Raw genomic sequence first — 20816 nt, forward strand, 5'->3', positions numbered from 1 at the left:
ATACAAAAACAAAAGCGATAATTTCACTTAAACCAAATGCTGTGAAAGAATAACTAATGACAAAACAGGCAATAAACAGACCTACTCAAAGTTGCTAAACATGGAAACTTAAATTTGAAGTCATACAAGGAACTTGTAATAGTATAATGAGTACTTAAAATAACTGAAAGAACTTCAAATAAATGTGAAGGAAACTGAATAGAAAATTCTGATTACAATTATATAAAAGATATTTATGCATGCTAAGTTGCATCTCATTTGTGTTGGTATACTATGTGATGAAAAAAGTTTTTTCTGGGTTTATTGAAGTTACATTTTTTTTTTCATAATGTACACGTAGGGAGCCCTTATCTGAATTCCAACATTGAGAAAATATGCATCAGCTTTCATAAACAATAAAGACAATTATTGAAATCAAAATTTCATTTTAAAAAAGATACATTCCAAAAAATCTTTTTACCAACAAAAAATACTTCGAATTTGGAAAATGATTTTTATTAATGGTAAAAAATCCAACAATTTGCCTCTGAATAATATAATCTTTATTGAATGTTAAGGCCAGTAAATAGATTAGATTTCATTATTTGCGATTTTCGGTATTACCAGAGTAGTTAGATAATTTTTATTTCTGAAGAAAATTCATATATTTGTGAATATTACATAATTTTATATGTTAAGAAAAAATATGAGGAAAATACAAGTTTAAGCACAGTTTATTTTTAATGATAAACTAAATCAGCTAAATTTAATGCTTTAAAAAAATTTAATTCTTCCATATAGCGTTTAACATAGTATGAAAAATTATGAACAGGAATTACATTCTATTGATAAAATGTAAACAGCGAAGTTAAAGATTTAAATATGTTAACTGCATTAGCTACTCGTCAGTTAACCTATAAATGATATGAAGATAAGCCTATAAATTGAATTGAAAGTGTAATTTTTTAAATTATTTACTCTTTAGTAATATTTAATTTTTATTTGACATTAATGGTATCAAAATAATTATTCACTTTTCCTTCGAATTTTTCTTCATTTTCCTACAGAAAAAATAAATAATTAAAATACATAAGTAACGATTTCACCATAAGCAGCAGTCTTCAGTTTGTATTTAATATATATATATTGACTCGTCAATTCTTTAAAAAAACTAAAGAATTTTTACTTAGGAATAAGGAATTTTTTTAGGAGAGTGAAGAAAATTTTAAGTAATCTTATATTCTTCCAGGTGATTTCTGTAATTACTGATTTAGTGAAAACAATATTTTATATTAACGAAGTTTATCTTCTTTATTTCTATTGCACAAGTTGAATACAAAATCATTTTAAAATAACCTAAATGCTTTTAAACTTCTTCACATTTTCTTTTTGTCGTGGCTGCAGTTTTTTCGAGATATTCGAGTTCCTACTATTTTTCTCGAATATAATATTGAACTACGATGGCATTTTCTTGATGTTTTGTTTAATTCAGCAGCAAAGTTTGTAAACGTTGTTTCGTCTGACAAATTTACAATTCCTTGATTTTCTTCTGTCAGTTTAATTTCTTCAACTTTCTCAGAAGAAATTTCTTCAGAATATTCTAATTTCGGCATATTTTCACTAATATCATTTTTATATTTCTTGCTACTGGAATGTCTGCTTTTTTTAACTTTCAATTTTTCAATTGTATTTGTAACCTTTTTAGAAATACCAGCTGTAGGAGAGCAATATATTGGTACACCTCCTCTTGGTCTGAATAGTTTACTTGGGGCTGATTTTGGAGTAATGCTGCAAAAAATTTTCTTTTGCTTTGGTGTTGAAGTCATTTTATTATCTAACTGTTTTAAATGTGATTGCCTCATAGCTTTTTCATTTTCTTTTTGAATTATTCTATTTTCCCACTGCTTGTTTACAAAACACCGGAAATCCTCACCAAAATATAAAAATAGTTCACCCGTCAAAGATTCATAATTATTAATATCTGTAATTATTTCATTTTCTAAAGTTGGAAGATTTTTCTGTACTTTTTTTCTTTCTCTTTCTTCTTGTAAAAGATTCCCTCTTCTGTTTTTATACCTGCTGGGATCCGATGCCTTATTTTCAAAAGTTATCATAAGTTCCCACAGTTGCTGTCTTTTATTAATTTTATTTATAATTTGCTCAGTTCTTTTATGATAACTTCTCCATTTCTCAGCTTCATTATCATATGCTTCTAAAATATCTTCATCATATTCATTCAGGTTAAAAAGAAATGACTGTCTTTGCGTTTCAGATATAAAGCATTTATCCCATAAGGTTTTTAACTCTTTTCTAATGCTTTCAATATAGTTTTGCTTGTTTTGATTCTTTATTTCTTCACATTTTTCCAATTCTTTTTTAATAGCTTCAATGGTTGATATACGTGCATTAGAATGTTTAGAAAACAAACTTAGCTTTTCTGTATCATTTACTCCCAACCTGTGCCAAAGATTAGCTAGCTTATCCAGTAAAACGTTTTGTAAACTTTCAAGTTCTGCTTTTTTACATCTTGCCTTACAAATGGCTTCATCCATGGCGTCCAGGATTTCATTTGATAGGGTTATATTATCTTCATTAGCAGAAATTATATTTTTTTCCAATGAAGTTTCAGGTACAAGTTCTGTTGTTTCTAAAATAGTTGTTAATTCCTTCTTTATTGTATATAATTTCTTGAAACGTTTATTTTTTTCTAGTTTCAACATCGCGATGTGTTGCTGAAGTTCATACAAATTTTCTTCAGAAGGGATGATGACATCAGAAGTAAAATTTAAAGGCGATATACATAAAGTTTTGCAATATTTTACTTCTACCGTACGAAGATCTTCATAAGTTTTCATTCTGTCGCTCTTTAACTTGGACAAATTATTAAATTCTTCTCGTAAATTTTCTTCTTTCTGAATTAAAGATTCATCCAGTTCTTCAGTTACAGGGATATTTAATAAATTGGAGAGTTCAAGTACTTTTTCCCTATAATTTTGTATACGCTTTTTTATATCTTCACAAAGGGCAGTCTCTTCATCAATCATTTCCTGATACAAGTTTTCAACATGCATGCAGACTACTTCAACACGTTGTAGTTTTTGTGCGCCATCAATACCAAGTTCATTCCAAATTGCATGTAATCTCTTCATAGAACTTTTTACTTTTAAAAGCAGCTTTTCTTGTTTTTCTTCCAAACTAACCTCATCTGATAATTTTTCAATAACCTCCTCAGAATTCATATTGTTAACTTGCAGAAGGAGAATTTCGATGTATATGCGCCTGAAATTTTTAAATATAAAATCAAATTATGGTACTTAGTTTTCCACAAGGATGCATCATAAATATATAAAATATGCACTTCAGGTCTGAACAAAATAATAAATGAGAATGACATTCAAATTAACAAGCCTTTAAAAAGAAATTTTAAATTATCAAAAATATTTATTTATTTATTGGTTGCACACTTACCATAGTGTTTAACCCTTTCCGACACGCTACCTTTTAACGTTGGAATGTCGCTAAAAAAAGGTAGGCAATCTAATTAGGCCTAGAGAAGTGCACAAGTAAATTTTTGTGAAGATAGCACTTATCGTTTTAATTCTGTGGCTGTGCCCGAAGCGGGCACACTGTTTGAATAGAGCTTCGAAAAGAATGCTGAAACGAGCATTGCTGGGAAGCGCGTAAAAGAGTAAGAGATTTTGCCTACAATTAAAAAACACTAGATTCTACCGTAGCAGATTTATCATTACCTAGCTAATACCGTAGCAGATTTATCATTACCTAGGGTGTGCTACGGGAAGACCTGCTACTCTACACCGCCTTAAAAAGATCTTTTTTTTTATATTATGATTACATGCCTATGAATGAAAAAAAAGGTAACTTGGGTATATGATATTTACATTTCATATTTACGCTTTAATCAATTTTTTTTCCATGGTAGTACTTTTCGAAGAAAGTGACACTACCTTTGAAAACAACATTGTATGTTTTGCACATGTACCGGGATCCGTATCAGATTCACTATCTGAAGCAATTCGTGTAGCACTTTCAGTGCTTCAGAAATGGTCAGTCCTCTCCGATCCGTTTGGAAAATAATTAAAAATCCGAAAAAATAAACTAATATTATATCTACAATTAAAAGAAATTATAAACTGTAAAATAAAATTAAATAAACGTCTACAACTCAAAACTACTAAACGTAGCGCTAGCGAAACTCTGAACGAAAGCGTAGTTAATAACCAAACGTCCCCTCAAAAAAAAAAAAAAAAGGGAAGGGGAAGGGGAAGAAAAACAGGAAATGAAACACAGATGTGGACTCTGCTGTCAATGAATTGACCGATGAGATACGGAGAAACAAAGAATACAGTCTCTCAGTTGTCCTAGAGTTTTGGTGTGCCCCGTCTGGGCACACCTCGGGTTCGCCGTTCGATTTTAGACAAGATTTCAAGGTAAAAAATTAAAACTAATATAGAATAAGGAGATTAGCGTACAGCCAAAAAATAGCATAGATATTTCTTTTCAAACAATTCCTTTTATACCTAAAAAAATCTGGAAGATTTCTTTGAAAAATGAGGGTCTTAAAAAACTAAACATAGCTAAAATATATGGACTGGTTTGTGTTGAGCTGCCATCTACTATAAATAAAGAAGCTTCAGAGTAACCTATAGTAACCTCTAAATCCTTTTTCATTCAATTTTTCTGTGCGTACAGAAGGACATTTCAATCATGAGAATGTTCTTCATAACATTCTCATGTTTGTTATACAAGTACCTTTCCTATTAAGATACAAAATGCCTTTTTCTTGAATGAATACAATTGCATTTTTCTCACTTCTTGAAAAATTAATAACTGATGTCATATTTTACATTTGGATACTTTCTGATTATTTGCATTCCATGTTTCAATATTATGTCCAACTTATGTTTGAATTTAACAATAACCAAGTATTGCATACTTATCTGAATACAGATAGACTTAAATGCTTTATATTTAACTGCCATTTTATAGAGTAAGATACATTAACTGTACAAATCAAGTATCAACCATATGGACTGTCCCCCATACATATTTTATTTGCTATAAAATGCTTTTATTTATGAAGAGAACAGTATGAGCCATAATTAGAGCCGACAAACATTTTTAACCAATTCTCACAGATGCCAACACGTTGAAATTTTTGGGACTTACCAGTGGCAAAGCAATAAAGTCAATGAACACTGGTAATTCAGTCTGAGGCTCAAATCCTGACCAATGGGCTGTCTGCATTTATTTTTTTGTGGCTTTCTCCATGTGTAACATGCACAAAGTCCTCCACAAAGACATCCTTTCCTTTGGGAAGAAACCTTTAATGAAATACAACAAACCTATATCGAAAGGAATTAAAATGATTTTCAATACATGCTTTTTAAAATTACCATACAGTTTTATGGGAAAGGAGTAACAATTCATTTTACAAAATTCATCTACAATTTTGCATCACGAAAAAATCACGTGGCGCACTTGCTAACAATGCACAAATAATTACTTATTAAGAATTTATTCCAGAATTGATTTCTTATTATCGAGTGTGCCCATGCTTTATTATCCGCGGTATGAAATCGTAGATGGATTTTGTGAAAAAAATTGTTTAATTTCCTTTTTCTATAAAGCTGTATATATATATATAATTTTTTTTTGTTTGAGCTCGTTAATTATCATATCCATTTTAAATAAAAGTATATTGTATAAACAACTTTTTAAAATTTTATTAGAATTTATTCAATTCATACGTAATTAAATTTTTAATCCTGGCATTTAAATTATTTACTTTTAAAAGTTTTCATAGTAATTTTTTTTATCCACTAAATGAAGGATTCACAATTTTATATAATACTTTTCAACATGAAAATATATTTATTGTATCAGTGTACATTTTTGTTAAAATTTTTGTTGTAAAAATATTAGAAATGCGTATAAAATCAAAGTTATAGAAGCTCAATTTCAAAATACGAATATATATGTTTGGCACAAATAAATTCATTTGTAGGCTCACCAAAAGTAGAGCGGTTAAGTCGCTGAATGCTAGTAGTTCGTTCCGGATCGAAATCCTGGTGTACGGGTTGCTGTGTGCAAGGTTTCGTGGATTCGCTTATGTATAACTTGGTTATAAACCCGTTTTCCTTAGGAAATACTCTCCGAATACATCTTTGCTCTCAAGCAAATAGCCCTCGAGTGCTTTGTGATAGTCTACTAAATAATTCAGTCTTTGGTGAAAGTGTTTTTTGCCAGATACCAATGATTAACCTCAAACATTAACATGATAAAAAATATTTAAACAGATTTCCTTATACTGGTTAAGTTTTACTACTAACAGAACTATAACAAAATGAAATGTACAAAAAATTAATACAATTTCAAATATTTCAAACTTAAAAATCACTGGCCCCAAAAAAGTTTTAAAGTGATTCTGCGAAGAAAAGCAATTGTTTTGCTTTAAGGCAATGATGTCAAACTCGCGGCCCACAATAAATATTTTTGCGGCTCGGCCAATAAATATATCGGCAAATAATAATATATAATAATAAAATAACATATCGACGAAGAAAAAAATGAAATGTTTACTGCTAAGTAATTAACGATAATTTATTCAGTGTTGTTAGATTGGGTGTACTCCAACTGCGCTGATGAAAATCCCTTCCTCGTCCTGCTATAGTCCAACTGCGCCGATCAAAATTTCTTTCCCCCATTGCCTACAGGGTTACAATTTTATTTTTCGAAGCCAACTGTAGCCAAGAGGAAAATAAAAATAAAGAAATATATTTTTTCTAAATGAATAGTGGATTTGTTGCCAATCTAGAGAAACTAAGCTTCGGCAACAACAAAGATAACGCCTTCTTTTATTATTATTGCGAATTACGTCATGCTTAATCCTTTCTGGAATTTATTCCAGGAAATAAGTGTTTAAGAATTACTTCGTAATTTTTAATACAGATTGTGGTGTTGTTGGCCGTGATCGTATAAAAGTAACGATACTAAGAGTATCAAATGCGAATTAATTCCGCGTAAATAGTTAAACTAAAATTTAGTGGTTAGTACATTGCATGATCTTTAATCATAAGAATAAAATGACTTACCCAATAAGGCATGCATGAGACAGTAGCTCTCTTTTAAATATACATTTATTAAATCACAAAACACACTTTTCTTGATTAGCCTAGATTATATACGTTACAAAAAAAAAAAAAAAAAAAAAAAAAAAAAAAAAAAAAAAAACCTACATTCATGAATGCCTTTCGGCATGTCCTACGGGACTCTCACAGCGTTCATTTCTTACGGTATACTGTAATTCTTAATCCTAAAGCATCAATGGCACATTACTTATCAGCATCTTGCAAGAAGCTTAATTAATAGGCGGTGCAATTATTCGCGAGAGAAGAGAGAAGATTTCTTGTAGATAGGCTTGAATTTGAAGCACATGGTCATCACTTCGAAAAATCCAGTTATCAGGATTATACACGTTGGATCACAGCACAGGAACAATTTTTACCTCGCAGCATAACCAGTAAAGTTTACCTGAGTTCTTATATTCATTTATGCAGCTTTCTTCGAACAAGAACATGTTTTCTCCTCCAACTTATGCAAAGGAATATCAGCTCGATTACATGATGTTTTTCAGTGGACGATGGCGAGAGCTGTGTGTGGCCCGGAGGCCCACACACACGTTAACACGACGACAGGCAGAAAAAAAAAAAAAAAAAAAAAGACGACAAAACCAGTCCTTCCAGTTTTTATCCACTTCGACGCACGTGGTAGGGCCCGATAACGATTCAAGAATCGATAATGCCACAGTGTTTAATGTGAGAATTCTGTGTTCTCACATTCCCTCCGGCCGAAGAAAAAAATTTTGTCCGATCACTGGACAAATGCAATCCCTCTCTGCTGGACATACTTGAACTTTCGTCTGCACTACATACACATTTCACACCAATCTTCACATCACTTGCAAAGGCACTGCACTTTATCATTTCGTTGGCACTATATAAACATTCCACATTACATGCACACAGTTGAGCTCTCATATGCACTATACACACATATTTCACATTAATTTTTCACACTGCTTGAAAAAAAAAAACACTGCACTTTAAACACTTTGTGATACACAATTTTTACATTCCTAAATTAGTATTATTCTTTTACGTACTCATGCATGTCTACTCTTACCTAAAATATCACCACAGATGTGATTCCATAAAAGAAATTTTGACATATATAATTTATAACTCACATGTGATAAAATCAATTTATCAACTACTAATGCTATTGCATTATCAATTTGATGTTACTCCTCTTAACCATTGTTTACTTTTGTTTACATTATCTCATTCTTTACATCTTAGAATCACATTCACTATTTCATTACTTATCTACTTTTATCATTTGATCATATTCATTTCACATATACATTTCATATACCAATATGTCATGACATTGTTACAAGCTACATTTGTATTAGATCCTCTACTAAATTACATACATTCAATTTCATTCAGCAGTAAGACAAGGAGATTTGAACCACACTCTTTCTTTCTTTTTTAATCTGCTACCTAGTAATCAATGAGACCCTGTACAGTACAATTCAATTCTTCTGGTATATGGACCAGCCAACTCTACCAAAAATCGTGCAATTAGCTCTTTATTACACTAAACTGACCCATACCACACATGATCATCATTCATTATCTAGCTTGTACACATGCTACATTCTTATCATAACCACAACGTCTTTACACTTTTTTTTTTTTTTTTTGATTTGCTGATCTACAATTTACAATTGTGTTACACTCCTAATTCTCATTTTGTGTTGAATCTATTCTTGAAGGCTTTTGTAAAAACAATTTACTTACGTGAACTTTAGTGGTTTTATTATCTAATTGTATTATATAATTATCATTTCGTAGCTTTTTAATGATCTCATATGGCCCCTTGTATTTTGGATGTAGCACCCTTCGATCAGTAAATTCCTGCATAAAAACTTTATCCCCTGATTTCAATTCTGGAATTTTTCTCCCTTTCAAATATTTTTTTGTTCAATTAAAGTATTCATCCTCATTTAATTTTACTTGTTGCTTATCTCTACTCAGTTGTTCCTTTAGTCTTTTGGAATATTCCTGGAAATCTGCTAATTTAAGATGATCATTGCTATCTATGGGAGTATTTAATATTCTACCAAAAAGTAGTTCTACTGGTGAAAAATTGAGTTACAAAATGTTTAGCATTATTATAATACATTTTAAACATCAGTACTTTTTGTGGCCATTCAAATATTTTGTTTCATATTGCTGCAATTGATTCTTTCATTACCCTGTGAACTCTTTCAATCAACCCATTGGACTGTGGATAATAAATTGAATTCTGTGTTCTATTTTAAGCGATTTTAAAAATTGATTAAATTCTGTGGAACGAAAATAGGAACCGTTGTCTGATAACAAAATTTTTGGAATGCCGAATCTGGCAAAGTAATCATTTAAAGATTTTATGATGGATTGAGAAGTGCAGTTGTTTAACGGAACTGTTTCCAAATATCTGGAATAATGATCAATGATAGTGAGTACATAAAACTTATTATCTATGGATCTTGGTAGTTTACCAACTATGTCTATAGCTATCACCTCTCCAGGAGCAAGATCTTTCTTAGGAATTAGACGTGGCAGAGTGTTGTGAGGTCTAGACTTATTTTGTAAGCAATCTGAACAATTTTCTACAAAACTTTTAGTATCGGTGTACATACCTTTTCAATAATACTTTGCCTTTACAAACTCATATGTCTTTTGAATACCAAAGTGAGGCGCATGAACTGTCTGTAATACATCTTTAATTAATGCCTTAGGAATTAGAATTCTATTCTGGATACTTCTGTCTTTCTAGCATTTACAGGTTTTAATTTTATCATTACTACATCTGTATGACTATCAATAAAATATTGTTCTACACTTTCTTTGTGGTTATCCTGTAATTTTTTTATAATTGATTTTATGTCTGGATCACTTTGTTGTTTACTAATTATATTTTGAATAGACAAATTATCATTGGTCCTAAATATATTTACATTGTTTACCACTACATCCTCTGAAACTCTTGACAAGTAATCTGCTGGGTTTTTTAAACCAGGAATATGCTCCATCGTGTATTGAAATTCCTGTAAATATAACAACCAGCGTGCTACAATATCTGGCTGTTTGTCAAGACTAATATGGAAAGTCAGAGGTTTAGCATCCGTTAATATTATAATTTTTTTCCCATACAGATGTTCGTGAAATTGCTTTACTGATCTGAAGATTGCATAAAGTTCTCTCCTAATTGAAGGATATCTAGCCTCAGCAGGTGTTAAAATTTTTGAGTAAAATTGTACTGGGAAAAACTTATCATCATTTTTTTTTTTTTTTGCATTAATATGCCACAAATGGCTGATCTAGAAGCATCGGTTACTAAATATAAAGGTTTATCATTTTCTATGTTTTTTATTGTGGGTTTTTCTAAAATTAATTCTTGTATTTTATCTAATGCATTTTGGCATCTCTCGTTCCACACGAATAGTATATTCTTTCTTGTTAAATTTACTATTGGCTTGACAATTTCTGCATAATTAAAAATTAAGTGTCGAAAATAATTTACCATGCCTATGAATGTTTGAACCTCTTTCACATCTCTTGGCCTAGGAAATTTGGCTAATTTCTGAATATTCTCCTCTGAAGGAGCAAAACCATTCTTATTAACCGAAAAACCTAAATACGTAATCTCTTGTTTACATAACTGCAATTTGGCTGGGTCTAACGTTAAATTAAATTTTTTTAACTTGTCAAACACCTTTTGTAAAATAATTACTAGTTCATTTATACTGTTAGCTGCAACAATTATGTCATCTAGAAAATATTGTAAATTTGGACCCTGCAATTCACCTAAACATTTTGATATTAGAGTATGGAAATAAGCAGATGAATTTTTTGCACCAAAAGGTAACCGAGTTGGTTGAAAATTGCCAAGTTTTGTGCAAAAGGCTAATTTTTCTTTATCTTTCTGGTCTAACTTTATTTGAAAAAAAAAATGCTGACTTCAGATCTAGCACACAATAATAACTTTTACCTGCTTATATTATGCAAAATATCTGAAATCTTAGGTAGACATATTTGATATGATTCAGTTATGCAATTTAGCAATCTATAATCTACTGCCATTCTAAATTTTAATTTGCTAGAATCAATATTAGGTGGTGCTTTCTTTTTGACAAAAATTACTGGAAAACTGTAATTCGATGTCGATGGCTCTATAATACCTGTTTCTAACAATTTGGCTATCTCCTCTTGGGCATATTTTTTAGCAATGCGAGGCATAGTGTATGGTCTAGTTTGAATTGGAAAGTTATGTAACAAATTAAATTGTGGCACGACAGCATCAATCTCACCCAGAGCGGTGTAAGATTTTGAAAACACAGCTGAATTTTTCATGAGCATTTCAATTATCTTTTTTTTTTTTTTTTCCCCTGCTTCTAAATGACTTAAATCAAAATCATCTGGGCTTAATTCCTCCTTTCTTAATTTTTTAATTTCTTTTAAAGTTATATGGTTAATCTGCAAATTTTGTTGCTCTCTAGGTTTTTCAAATTGTTTTTCTTCGACTTTATATACCTTACCAATCTTTTCACCCTTTCTTAGAATAATTGTGGAATTGGAATTGTTTTCAATTATGGTGAATATATTTTGCCTGTCACTTATGAATTGAATCAGCCATACCTATCTTGCCCACTTTTCGCCTATCTGGTGAGAACATTATTTGCTTTTCTTTCTGCATGTTAATTGGAATGCTTAACTTTACTATCTCTGCTGTATTTGGCGCAATTCTGGTATTTAATACTACTCTTACAATACCCGACTCCTCTGGTCTACTATTCTTGTCTATCTTTTTTGCATTAATGTTAGTACAATTTTTTCTTTTGTCCAGAAGATCAAAATATGTGTTATTAATGATTAACTGACTTTTATCTGCATCTATAAGTATCTTATTTTTTTGAATGAAATCATACCCTAAAATCATTTGATAATTTGTGTTCCAATTATGTTGTGTAACAAAAAATTGGTTGGCAAGCCATTTATTTCCTAAACGAAATTTTATGTTTACAGCAGATAAATATGGGATAGTAGCATTATTTAGCGTATGTATTCTTACAGATCTGCTTAAGTAATGAATCTTTGTATAACTTTTTATTACTTGCAAGGTGTCTGGCTGTATTAAGCTTAAATTTGCACCTGTATCGAGTAATGCTTCTACCACAAAGTCGCCAAATTTGATTTGTATTACTGGTAATTCTGTGATACTATTAGTCTGGCAAGAAGCTACCAATTTTTGTTCATTACCTTCTTTAATTTTGTGTCGGAATCTTTCATGTGTATTTGGCCTCTTTGAATTCCTTATTTTCTTAATTTTGTCTTGTTTCCCCCAAATTCTTTTATGGGCACTTGAGTAATACTTTGTGTATCTGTATTGTGGCCTATTTCTATTACTGTTCTGTGATCTATTTCCTCGCATGAAAGCATACTGACTATTATATCTATTCCTTCTATTGATAAAGTTACCCCAATAAAAATTTCTTCTGTGGTTGTTTCTAGCCTGTGTATAGTACTGAAAATTATTGTTTGAAGGAAAATAAGGACACTCTGTAGTCCAATGATTCTGTTGGCAAATATGACAAGACTCTCTATTATTACTACTTTGTGTAGCATTATTTTCTAGTCTAGTTACATTGTTTACACTACCATTAGGTAAGATTTCATTAAATTTTTTTGACAAATCCTCAACGGCTCTAATTACTTTGCATTTGTTGCATAATTAATGTATTTAATTCAGGTGAAAAATCATGTGTCTGTGAGCTATTACCAGAATCCTCCAATGCTTTTTCTATGTTCTTTGCCTGTTTAACAGCAGTAGCAAAATCAACAGGTCCTAGTTTTGTAACCTCCAGTCTTAAATCTGGTTTGAGAGCTAAGAATTTAGCAAGCATTGCCTTTTGAGTGAGGTTATGTACCTCTTCACTCGAACTAGGATAGCACCCAAAATATTTTGTAGCATAAGTATTCACTTTTTCCGCTAAGTCCTCGACTGACTGATTTGGGGTCTGTCTAATTGAGTTAAAGTTATTTTGAATTGTGTCAAATGACTGAGATTTTGCAAACTTTTTACTTAGTAATGCTTTTAAATCATCAAATGACATATCTTTACACGATTCATTATCAATTACAAATTTTAATGCTTTACCTCTCAACTGAATTTTTAACACCAAACTTTTTCTGTTCTCATTCCAGTTTTCTAAACTTGCCATTTGGCATAACTGATCTAGAAAAAATGTTATATTTTCGTCATGCTCCCCTGAAAAAGTAGGCAGAGCAGTAGCCAGACTCATGTTCATTACATTATTTTTCTTAGCCATTCTAAATCAATTTACTGTCCTTTAGTACCACTATAAATTACTATTATTATTACTCCTAATATATAGTACATTCATAAATAAACTATTGTAACTTATCGAAATTTTTCACATGGATACAAGTTATTACATACTCATTACCACACAATATGATGGAACGACTCTGATATGCGCCCTCAAGTCGCCAAATTTCTCGTCAAACATTTTTGGCGAGAAACTTCACGCTGCCATATTACTATCTAAATTTTTTTGTCTATATTTCGAACTTTAAGCCTAAAATGTGCCAAAAACGCGGTTTTCGCACATGCAAAAACTACGCTTTGAACACACGATTTAAGCTAAAAATCTGAAACAAAAACAAAAAATTTAGATAGCAAAAACGTAAAGTTTTTAACCAAAAATATTTGACAAGAATCCATGTACACAGCATCCTGTTTAAACTTAAAAAAACATCTACGAATTGCACAATTTAGGCAAAGAACGAATCTACGAACTACGCACACCTCGCTTTAATAAATTAACATAACAACAATAAATTTCAAAGAATACCATGTACACAACATCCTGTTTAAACTTCAAAAAACATCTACGAATTGCACAATTTAGGCAAGGAACGAATCTACGATCTACGCACACCTCTCTTTTATAAAATAACATAATAACAATAAATTTAATACCATGTACACAGCGTTCTGTTTCAAAAACAACAATAACGACAGAAATTCATACTAAATAACCAATGAACATAACATTCAATGAACAAAATAAGAACAAGAATAAAATAAAATGCACTTACCATAAATTAATGCTTTTTCGAGCAGCAGAAATACCAATTTCATACCGCCTTTAACATGCCGCCACGTAATCACTATCGTATTTACATGACAGCCAGACACACTCCAGAAAATTCATACTATGGTTCACAAATAAAATCATAAATCCCTACATCTATCATGCACAGCCATTAAAAATAATCTCCCAGACCCTCTTTCCCCACCTCCAAATACCCACTACCCCTCAACCCCTCAACATGATGACCACAATATTTCCTTTTCCCGAACTTCAATTCAACAACGTCTACCATTTTATCTTTCCCTCCCATCTTCTCAGACACAGACGCTAATCAACGAGCTCCAGCGAAAGATTCTTCAACGTCAACAGGGTTGCCATACAACACGCAATCGCGCCAAAAACCAGCGCAGAACACATATCGCCACATTTGGTGAAATTAGGGCGTATATCAGAGTTGTACCATTCAGGAATAATTTCTTAAATACTGACCAATCTTGAATTGATATTACCATTTTCACATATCTATTTTTTATCATTAAATTATTTCACATTAGCAGAAAACAGTCATATGGAATTCTATTTTTTTTTACATATGCAATTTTCAGCTTAATCTTTCTCAATGATTCATATCAGATAATCACAAAATTTAAAATTTTATCCATCACTACTAATATTCACCTATTTGATATCAGACATAATCACAAAATTCAAAATATTTAAGCAATTATCAATAGTATTCACACTGAAATCACATATTTTTAGGCATAAGCATAAAATGGTTCTCTACCTGAAATCAAACAGTTAAAACTTAAATTCATTTTTTTTTGGGGGGGGGGGTCACGGAACCATTAATGTGGTGTTGTTGGCCGTGATCGTATAAAAGTAACGATACTAAGAGTATCAAATGCGAATTATTTCCGCGTAAATAGTTAAACTAAAATTTAGTGGTTAGTACATTGCATGATCTTTAATCATAAGAATAAAATGACTTACCCAATAAGGCATGCATGAGACAGTAGCTCTCTTTTAAATATACATTTATTAAATCACAAAACACACTTTTCTTGATTAGCCTAGATTATATACGTTACAAAAAAAAAAAAAAAAAAAAAAAAAAACTACATTCATGAATGCCTTTCGGCATGTCCTACTCGTTAGTCCTGCGGGACTCTCACAGCGTTCACTTCTTACGATATACTGTAATTCTTAATCCTAAAGCATCGATGGCACATTACTTATCAGCATTTTGCAAGAAGCTTAATTAATAGGCGGTGCAATTATTCGCGAGAGAAGAGAGAAGATTTCTTGTAGATAGGCTTGAATTTGGCGCACATGGTCGTCACTTCGAAAAATCCAGTTGTCAGGATTATACACGTTGGATCACAGCACAGGAACAATTTTTACCTCGCAGCATAACCAGTAAAGTTTACCTGAGTTCTTATATTCATTTATGCAGCTTTCTTCGAACAAGAACATGTTTTCTCCTCCAACTTATGCAAAGGAATATCAGCTCAATTACATGATGTTTTTCAGTGGACGATGGCGAGAGCTGTGTGTGGCCCGAAGGCCCACACACACGTTAACACGACGACAGGCAGAAAAAAAAAGACAAAACCAGTCCTTCCAGTTTTTATTCACTTCGACGCACGTGGTAGGGCGCGATAACGATTCAAGAATCGATAATGCCACAGTGTTTACTGTGAGAATTCTGTGTTCTCACACAGATATTTTGAGTTTTTAAGTATTTTTGCCTTGTTGTGAGCTAAGAACTGAATTAATTGATGCTGAATTGTCTGTGAAAAATCGTTTCTTTTTTGTTTAATTTCTTTTATACATCGCTTTAGATTTACTTTTGTTAATTGCTCTGTAACACAAAAGAAATTTTCAGAGGACTTGCAGAAGGTTTCGTAATACTCTTGCAGGCAATAAATTCATCTTTGTAACAACATGTGGGGCTACAAGGCATTCGTCATGAGCACAACTATTGGCTCTGACCTTTTTCACCCCTACAACCGGAAGTCAGTATATATTCCTTAGATAGCTAAATTTTCAATCAGTTCCGAACGATTCTTTGACTATCTTGGTGAAAAATATATTTGCTTCTGGGTATTAACGCAACCAGGCCAAAATTCGCGTAAATTGCCAAATTTGACGACCCTACTTACGGCAACCCTACGTGTTATACGTAGTTTTGTAAAAAGAGCATGTGGATATTCACAAAATTTTCCTGCATTTTCGTGCAAATTTTTGTAATTTATGAGAAAATAGCAGTGTACATGGATAAAGTCAAGAGTGTGCGCAATGCCATTTTTGTGCAATTCTGGGATGTTTTTTTAAGTAAAAATAAGTCGACGTGTACATGGTTATGGCGAATACGGTTTTCAATCAGTGCTAAAAGCAATAGCCAAAAGATTTCCGCCGAAAAAATAATTCTGCAACTTATTGAAATTCGAAACCGGAAGGGTTTAATTGCTATTTTATATTTTAAAACAAAATAATATAAAAAACTGTATTAAAAATTATCTGTAATTAATAAATGTACATTTTCTTTCTATTCATACTTTTTTTACTCAAACTTACAAATAGCGCCAACCTGGTTGCGATAATACGTAAGTACCTGCTTCTGTTATAAATTCAACCTTGAATTAAAATTGGCGTTATTTAAGCATATTTACCTATGATGGAGTTTATTCGCAGTCAGAGAGGAAAAATTCTCGTTCTTTTTTCAGGATATAAATTTTATGTGGACTGTGGAAAAGCAGAGTACCAAAAATGGCGTTGTACAAGTAGAAAATGCAAAGCAACACTTTATCTTGATAAGATAAATAGCGTGTTATCAAAATCTTATCTGTGTCACAATCATGAGCGTTGCAAGACTATTTCTAGACAAGTTGTTTCAAACGGTGTTAAACAGAAAACAGCAGTAGAGGAAGATACATCTGAAAAACCTCAAAAATTAATCAGGAAAGAACTGACTAATGTTGCAGCTCATCATTCAGATATTGTTAGCAGCCGTGATGTTCACTGTATTCGGAGAAATATGTACCGACAGAGAAGGAAAGTCCTACCTCCACTTCCAAAATTTATTTCTGATGTGCATTCTGCATTAAATGTAATGCAAGTGATATCTTATCGACATAAAAATCTTCTTCAGATTAATGACGATAAAAATAATATAGTTTGTTTTTCAACAGATTCAAATTTAAGGATCTTATGTGACAAAAAAAGTTTTTTTGTTGATGGCACTTTCACATTTTGCCCAAAATTTTTCTTTCAGATGTTTAAGTTTCATACAGTGGAAAATGGACATTATATCCCACTTGTATGTTTTTTGCTACCAGGAAAGCCTACGGCAATATACGAAAGTATGTTTCAAAAACTGAAATAACTCTGTTCTAACTTGCATTTGAATTTTCAGGCAGAAACTGCGGTGGCAGATTTTGAATATGCAATCCATGAAGCTGTGAGAAAAATGTGACCTGAATGTTCTATTACATGATGTAGATTCCACTTGACTCAAGCTTGGTGACGAAAACTTCAACAGTGCCGATTGCAGCAACAATATCGGAATGGTAATTCAGAAATTGGCAGATGGCTTCGACTGGTATTTGGATTACCCTTTTTGGATGCTACTGAAGTTTCGGATAGCTTCGTTGAAGATCTGATGTCAGAGCAACCACGGGATGCAAACATCACACGCTTTACTGATTACATAACCGAGAACTACCTAGATGAGGATGCAAAATTTCTCCCGATATTTTGGGCTTGCGCTGATATTTCATCGGAAAGAACAACTAATGCATGTGAAGCATTTCATTCAAAATTCAGAGCGAATTTTTATCATTCCCATCCTAATATATTTGTCTTCACAGATGTAATTCGTCAAATTCAGATAGATATATACGCTGCAATAAATGGTGTGAAGCATCATAAAAAACTAACAAACAGGAATTACGCAAACAGGAAAGAAAGAATCGAGGATTTACTTAACAAGCGCAGGTATGGAATGATTTCACGATTAGAATACCTAAGATGTGTTTCCATCTTACCCAAAAATTGTAAGTTAATTATTGCAATCCATTGTATTCAAACAAATTAATGTGAAATATCATAATAAATGTAATAATTTTAAATTACAAATGTATTGAGAAAATATTTAAAAACAGGTTAGCATGACAAAGAATAAACTTAAAGAAAATGCTAAAGTATGAATAAAATAAATAAATAAGTATAAAATATTAAATCATGAAAACGATTTCTAGAGTAAATTTCTTAGGGGTTGAAATTTAAAAAATACAGTAGAAATGAGAAGAGAATTTAGATCTCTTTCATATCATAAGTTTATTAATCATTATATACCCTACACGGAGCACGCATTCCTTGAAACTGAAATACGGACATAGCGGCATAGAAAAATATTTTTTGAAAAGAACTATGTAGTAATGCATAAATGAAAGAAATTAAATAAAAACTATTAAAGAAAATATATAAGAATTATTACATCGAACACTCTCTTGACCGCAAGTGACAGAATTTTGTTTTCTCGTTTATCTTTCAGCAAAGCTAATACAATTAAATAATCACTTTCATTCGCGTAAAATTATAAACAAATGTAAATTATTATACAAAACGCATAAAGTTAAACACTACAGTGTGAAAGGAAAATTCTGGAATAAAAATGTTAAGAAAATTAGATGAGAAATAATTCATAATTTATTGATATCCATATAAACCCTATGCTTTTGGAGAAAGTTACACATAATTTGCACTGAGGTATCAATCAACGAAACCAAGTTAATTTCTTTCCTTACTTTTTCTTATCAGCAGGGGCGTAGCTAGAATTTCCCGCGCCCGGGGACAACTGAAGAATTTGCGCCCCTTTCTGTGTGCCAAGAATGGAAAAACATTTCATTAAAAAATTTCGTAGCATTAGTTTGGCGTCCCTTGGATGCTGCGCCCGGGGACAGATGTCCCCCCTTGCCCCACCCCAGCTACGCCACTGCGTTATCAGAGGGATTTGTAAAAAGATACGCTAAGGTGAAAATTTTTGCAATATTTTTAAAGAGTAAATTTTAAAAGTATTTTTACTTCATGAACTGAAATTTTTACTATACATTTTTGCACAGTAAATAAGTACAAAAAAATCTGATGTGTACACATTACTTCCTTGTATTGGAATATTAAATTATACGCATTTTTCCTTGCATTTCATTTAATCTTACTGGATTAAAATAAATCTACTTCGCCGACAGCGCATAAACCACAATAGAATAAATGCATTCTTTAAAATTCACTCTAGTATTTGTTTACCATAGCGACACTCTGGCGCTAGATTCACTTAACAGTTAACTTATATAATAATTATATAACAGTTAACTTATAGATTTCGTTCATATTATAACTCATAACGCACAAAATTTATATCATTTAAAGAATAGAATTATCTAATCGTTGCCACAAGTTCTATTCAAATACTATAATAAAGCTAGAATGACGAATAAAGGAAATTAAGCAAACAAAACAAAAAAGAAAGTTTTTCACAGACGATTGAGTATTGTTCAAATTAATTTAGTTTTCACTTCGCGACAAGGCAAAAATACATAAAAATTCAAAATATCTATATTAGAAATTACGAAGTAAATCTTAAACACTTATTTCCTCGAAAAAATTCCAGAAAGAATTAAGCATGATTTAATTGGCAATAATAAATGAATACGTTATCTTTGTTGTTGCGAAGCAAAGTTTGTCTAGATTGGCAACAAATCCACTAGTCTACTGTTTCAAATGTAAACATCAATGGCCGCCATTAAAAAGAGGCTTAGCGGCACTTAAGACAACTTTAAAATTGTTGATAATTCTAAAAATATTGCACACAGATTTCCTAAAGGCATAAAAACCTTAACTGGAAGATAAAAACAACATAATGCAATCATTTTTTAAAGCAAAAAATGTACAATTTACAAACATATAAGAGTAAAGAAACTGAGATCACTGAGCCGGGTAACAGAGTGGATATATATATATAAATATATTTATATACGTTTGGTGAGGCCGATCGCAACCAAAATACGAGGTGCACATCTACATGTTATAGCAGTCCTATATACAAAATTTCAACGTTCTGAGGCTACTCGTTTTTGAGTTATGCGAGACACGTACGTACATACGTTCGTACAGACGCCACGAAAAATTATCTTCAGAATTAATTTTAAAGCAGTTTTATAATTTTTTGAAGGAAAAGCGTATTTTATTCTGTCCTTACGTACAGATATCACGCAAAAACATCGTTAAATTGCATTCGATAACGGTCAAAATGAATATTTTCGTTGAAATATGCTGCCTGAAACTTTTCGCGATCACAATACTCCTTTTTTACTTCGTAGAAGGAAGTAAAAAGAAAGAGCTAGGGGATCACTGGGACTAGAAACTCGGGTCGAACTACCAATGTTTAGTGACTTTTCCGCTTGATCCTAAGACCTTTTGAAATTAGGCTGAACAATATATTAAAGAAAATAGAAGATACAGCACACGTAAGAACAAAAGTGGGCAGAATTAGAGATTTACATGTTTAATGAATAAGCTAAACTTA

The 20816-nt window shown here is 31.6% G+C and overlaps 1 protein-coding gene across 6 annotated transcripts in view; it reads right to left on the reverse strand.

Annotated features, from left to right (window-relative positions):
- Positions 1-391: 391 nt before the first annotated feature.
- LOC118180108 (protein regulator of cytokinesis 1-like) overlaps positions 392-20816 on the reverse strand; it is a 50141-nt gene continuing 29716 nt past the window's right edge. For 3 of the 6 annotated variants that reach the window (XM_085825692.1, XM_085825662.1, XM_085825654.1), the window contains 2 exons: positions 5167-5307; positions 392-3258 (listed from right to left, as the gene is read on the reverse strand). In XM_085825692.1, coding sequence (XP_085681818.1) covers positions 1356-3218 — 1863 coding nt within the window. In that variant the 5' untranslated portion in view covers positions 3219-3258; positions 5167-5307 and the 3' untranslated portion in view covers positions 392-1355. Of the gene's footprint in view, positions 3259-5166; positions 5343-20816 lie in introns of all 6 variants that reach the window. The other 3 variants (XM_085825684.1, XM_085825673.1, XM_085825688.1) reach the window with 2 other exon arrangements.

This window comes from Stegodyphus dumicola, chromosome 1, assembly GCF_044657685.1.
Source record: "Stegodyphus dumicola isolate Sdum_Otavi_A_Nest chromosome 1, ASM4465768v1".
NCBI lineage: Eukaryota > Metazoa > Arthropoda > Arachnida > Araneae > Eresidae > Stegodyphus > Stegodyphus dumicola.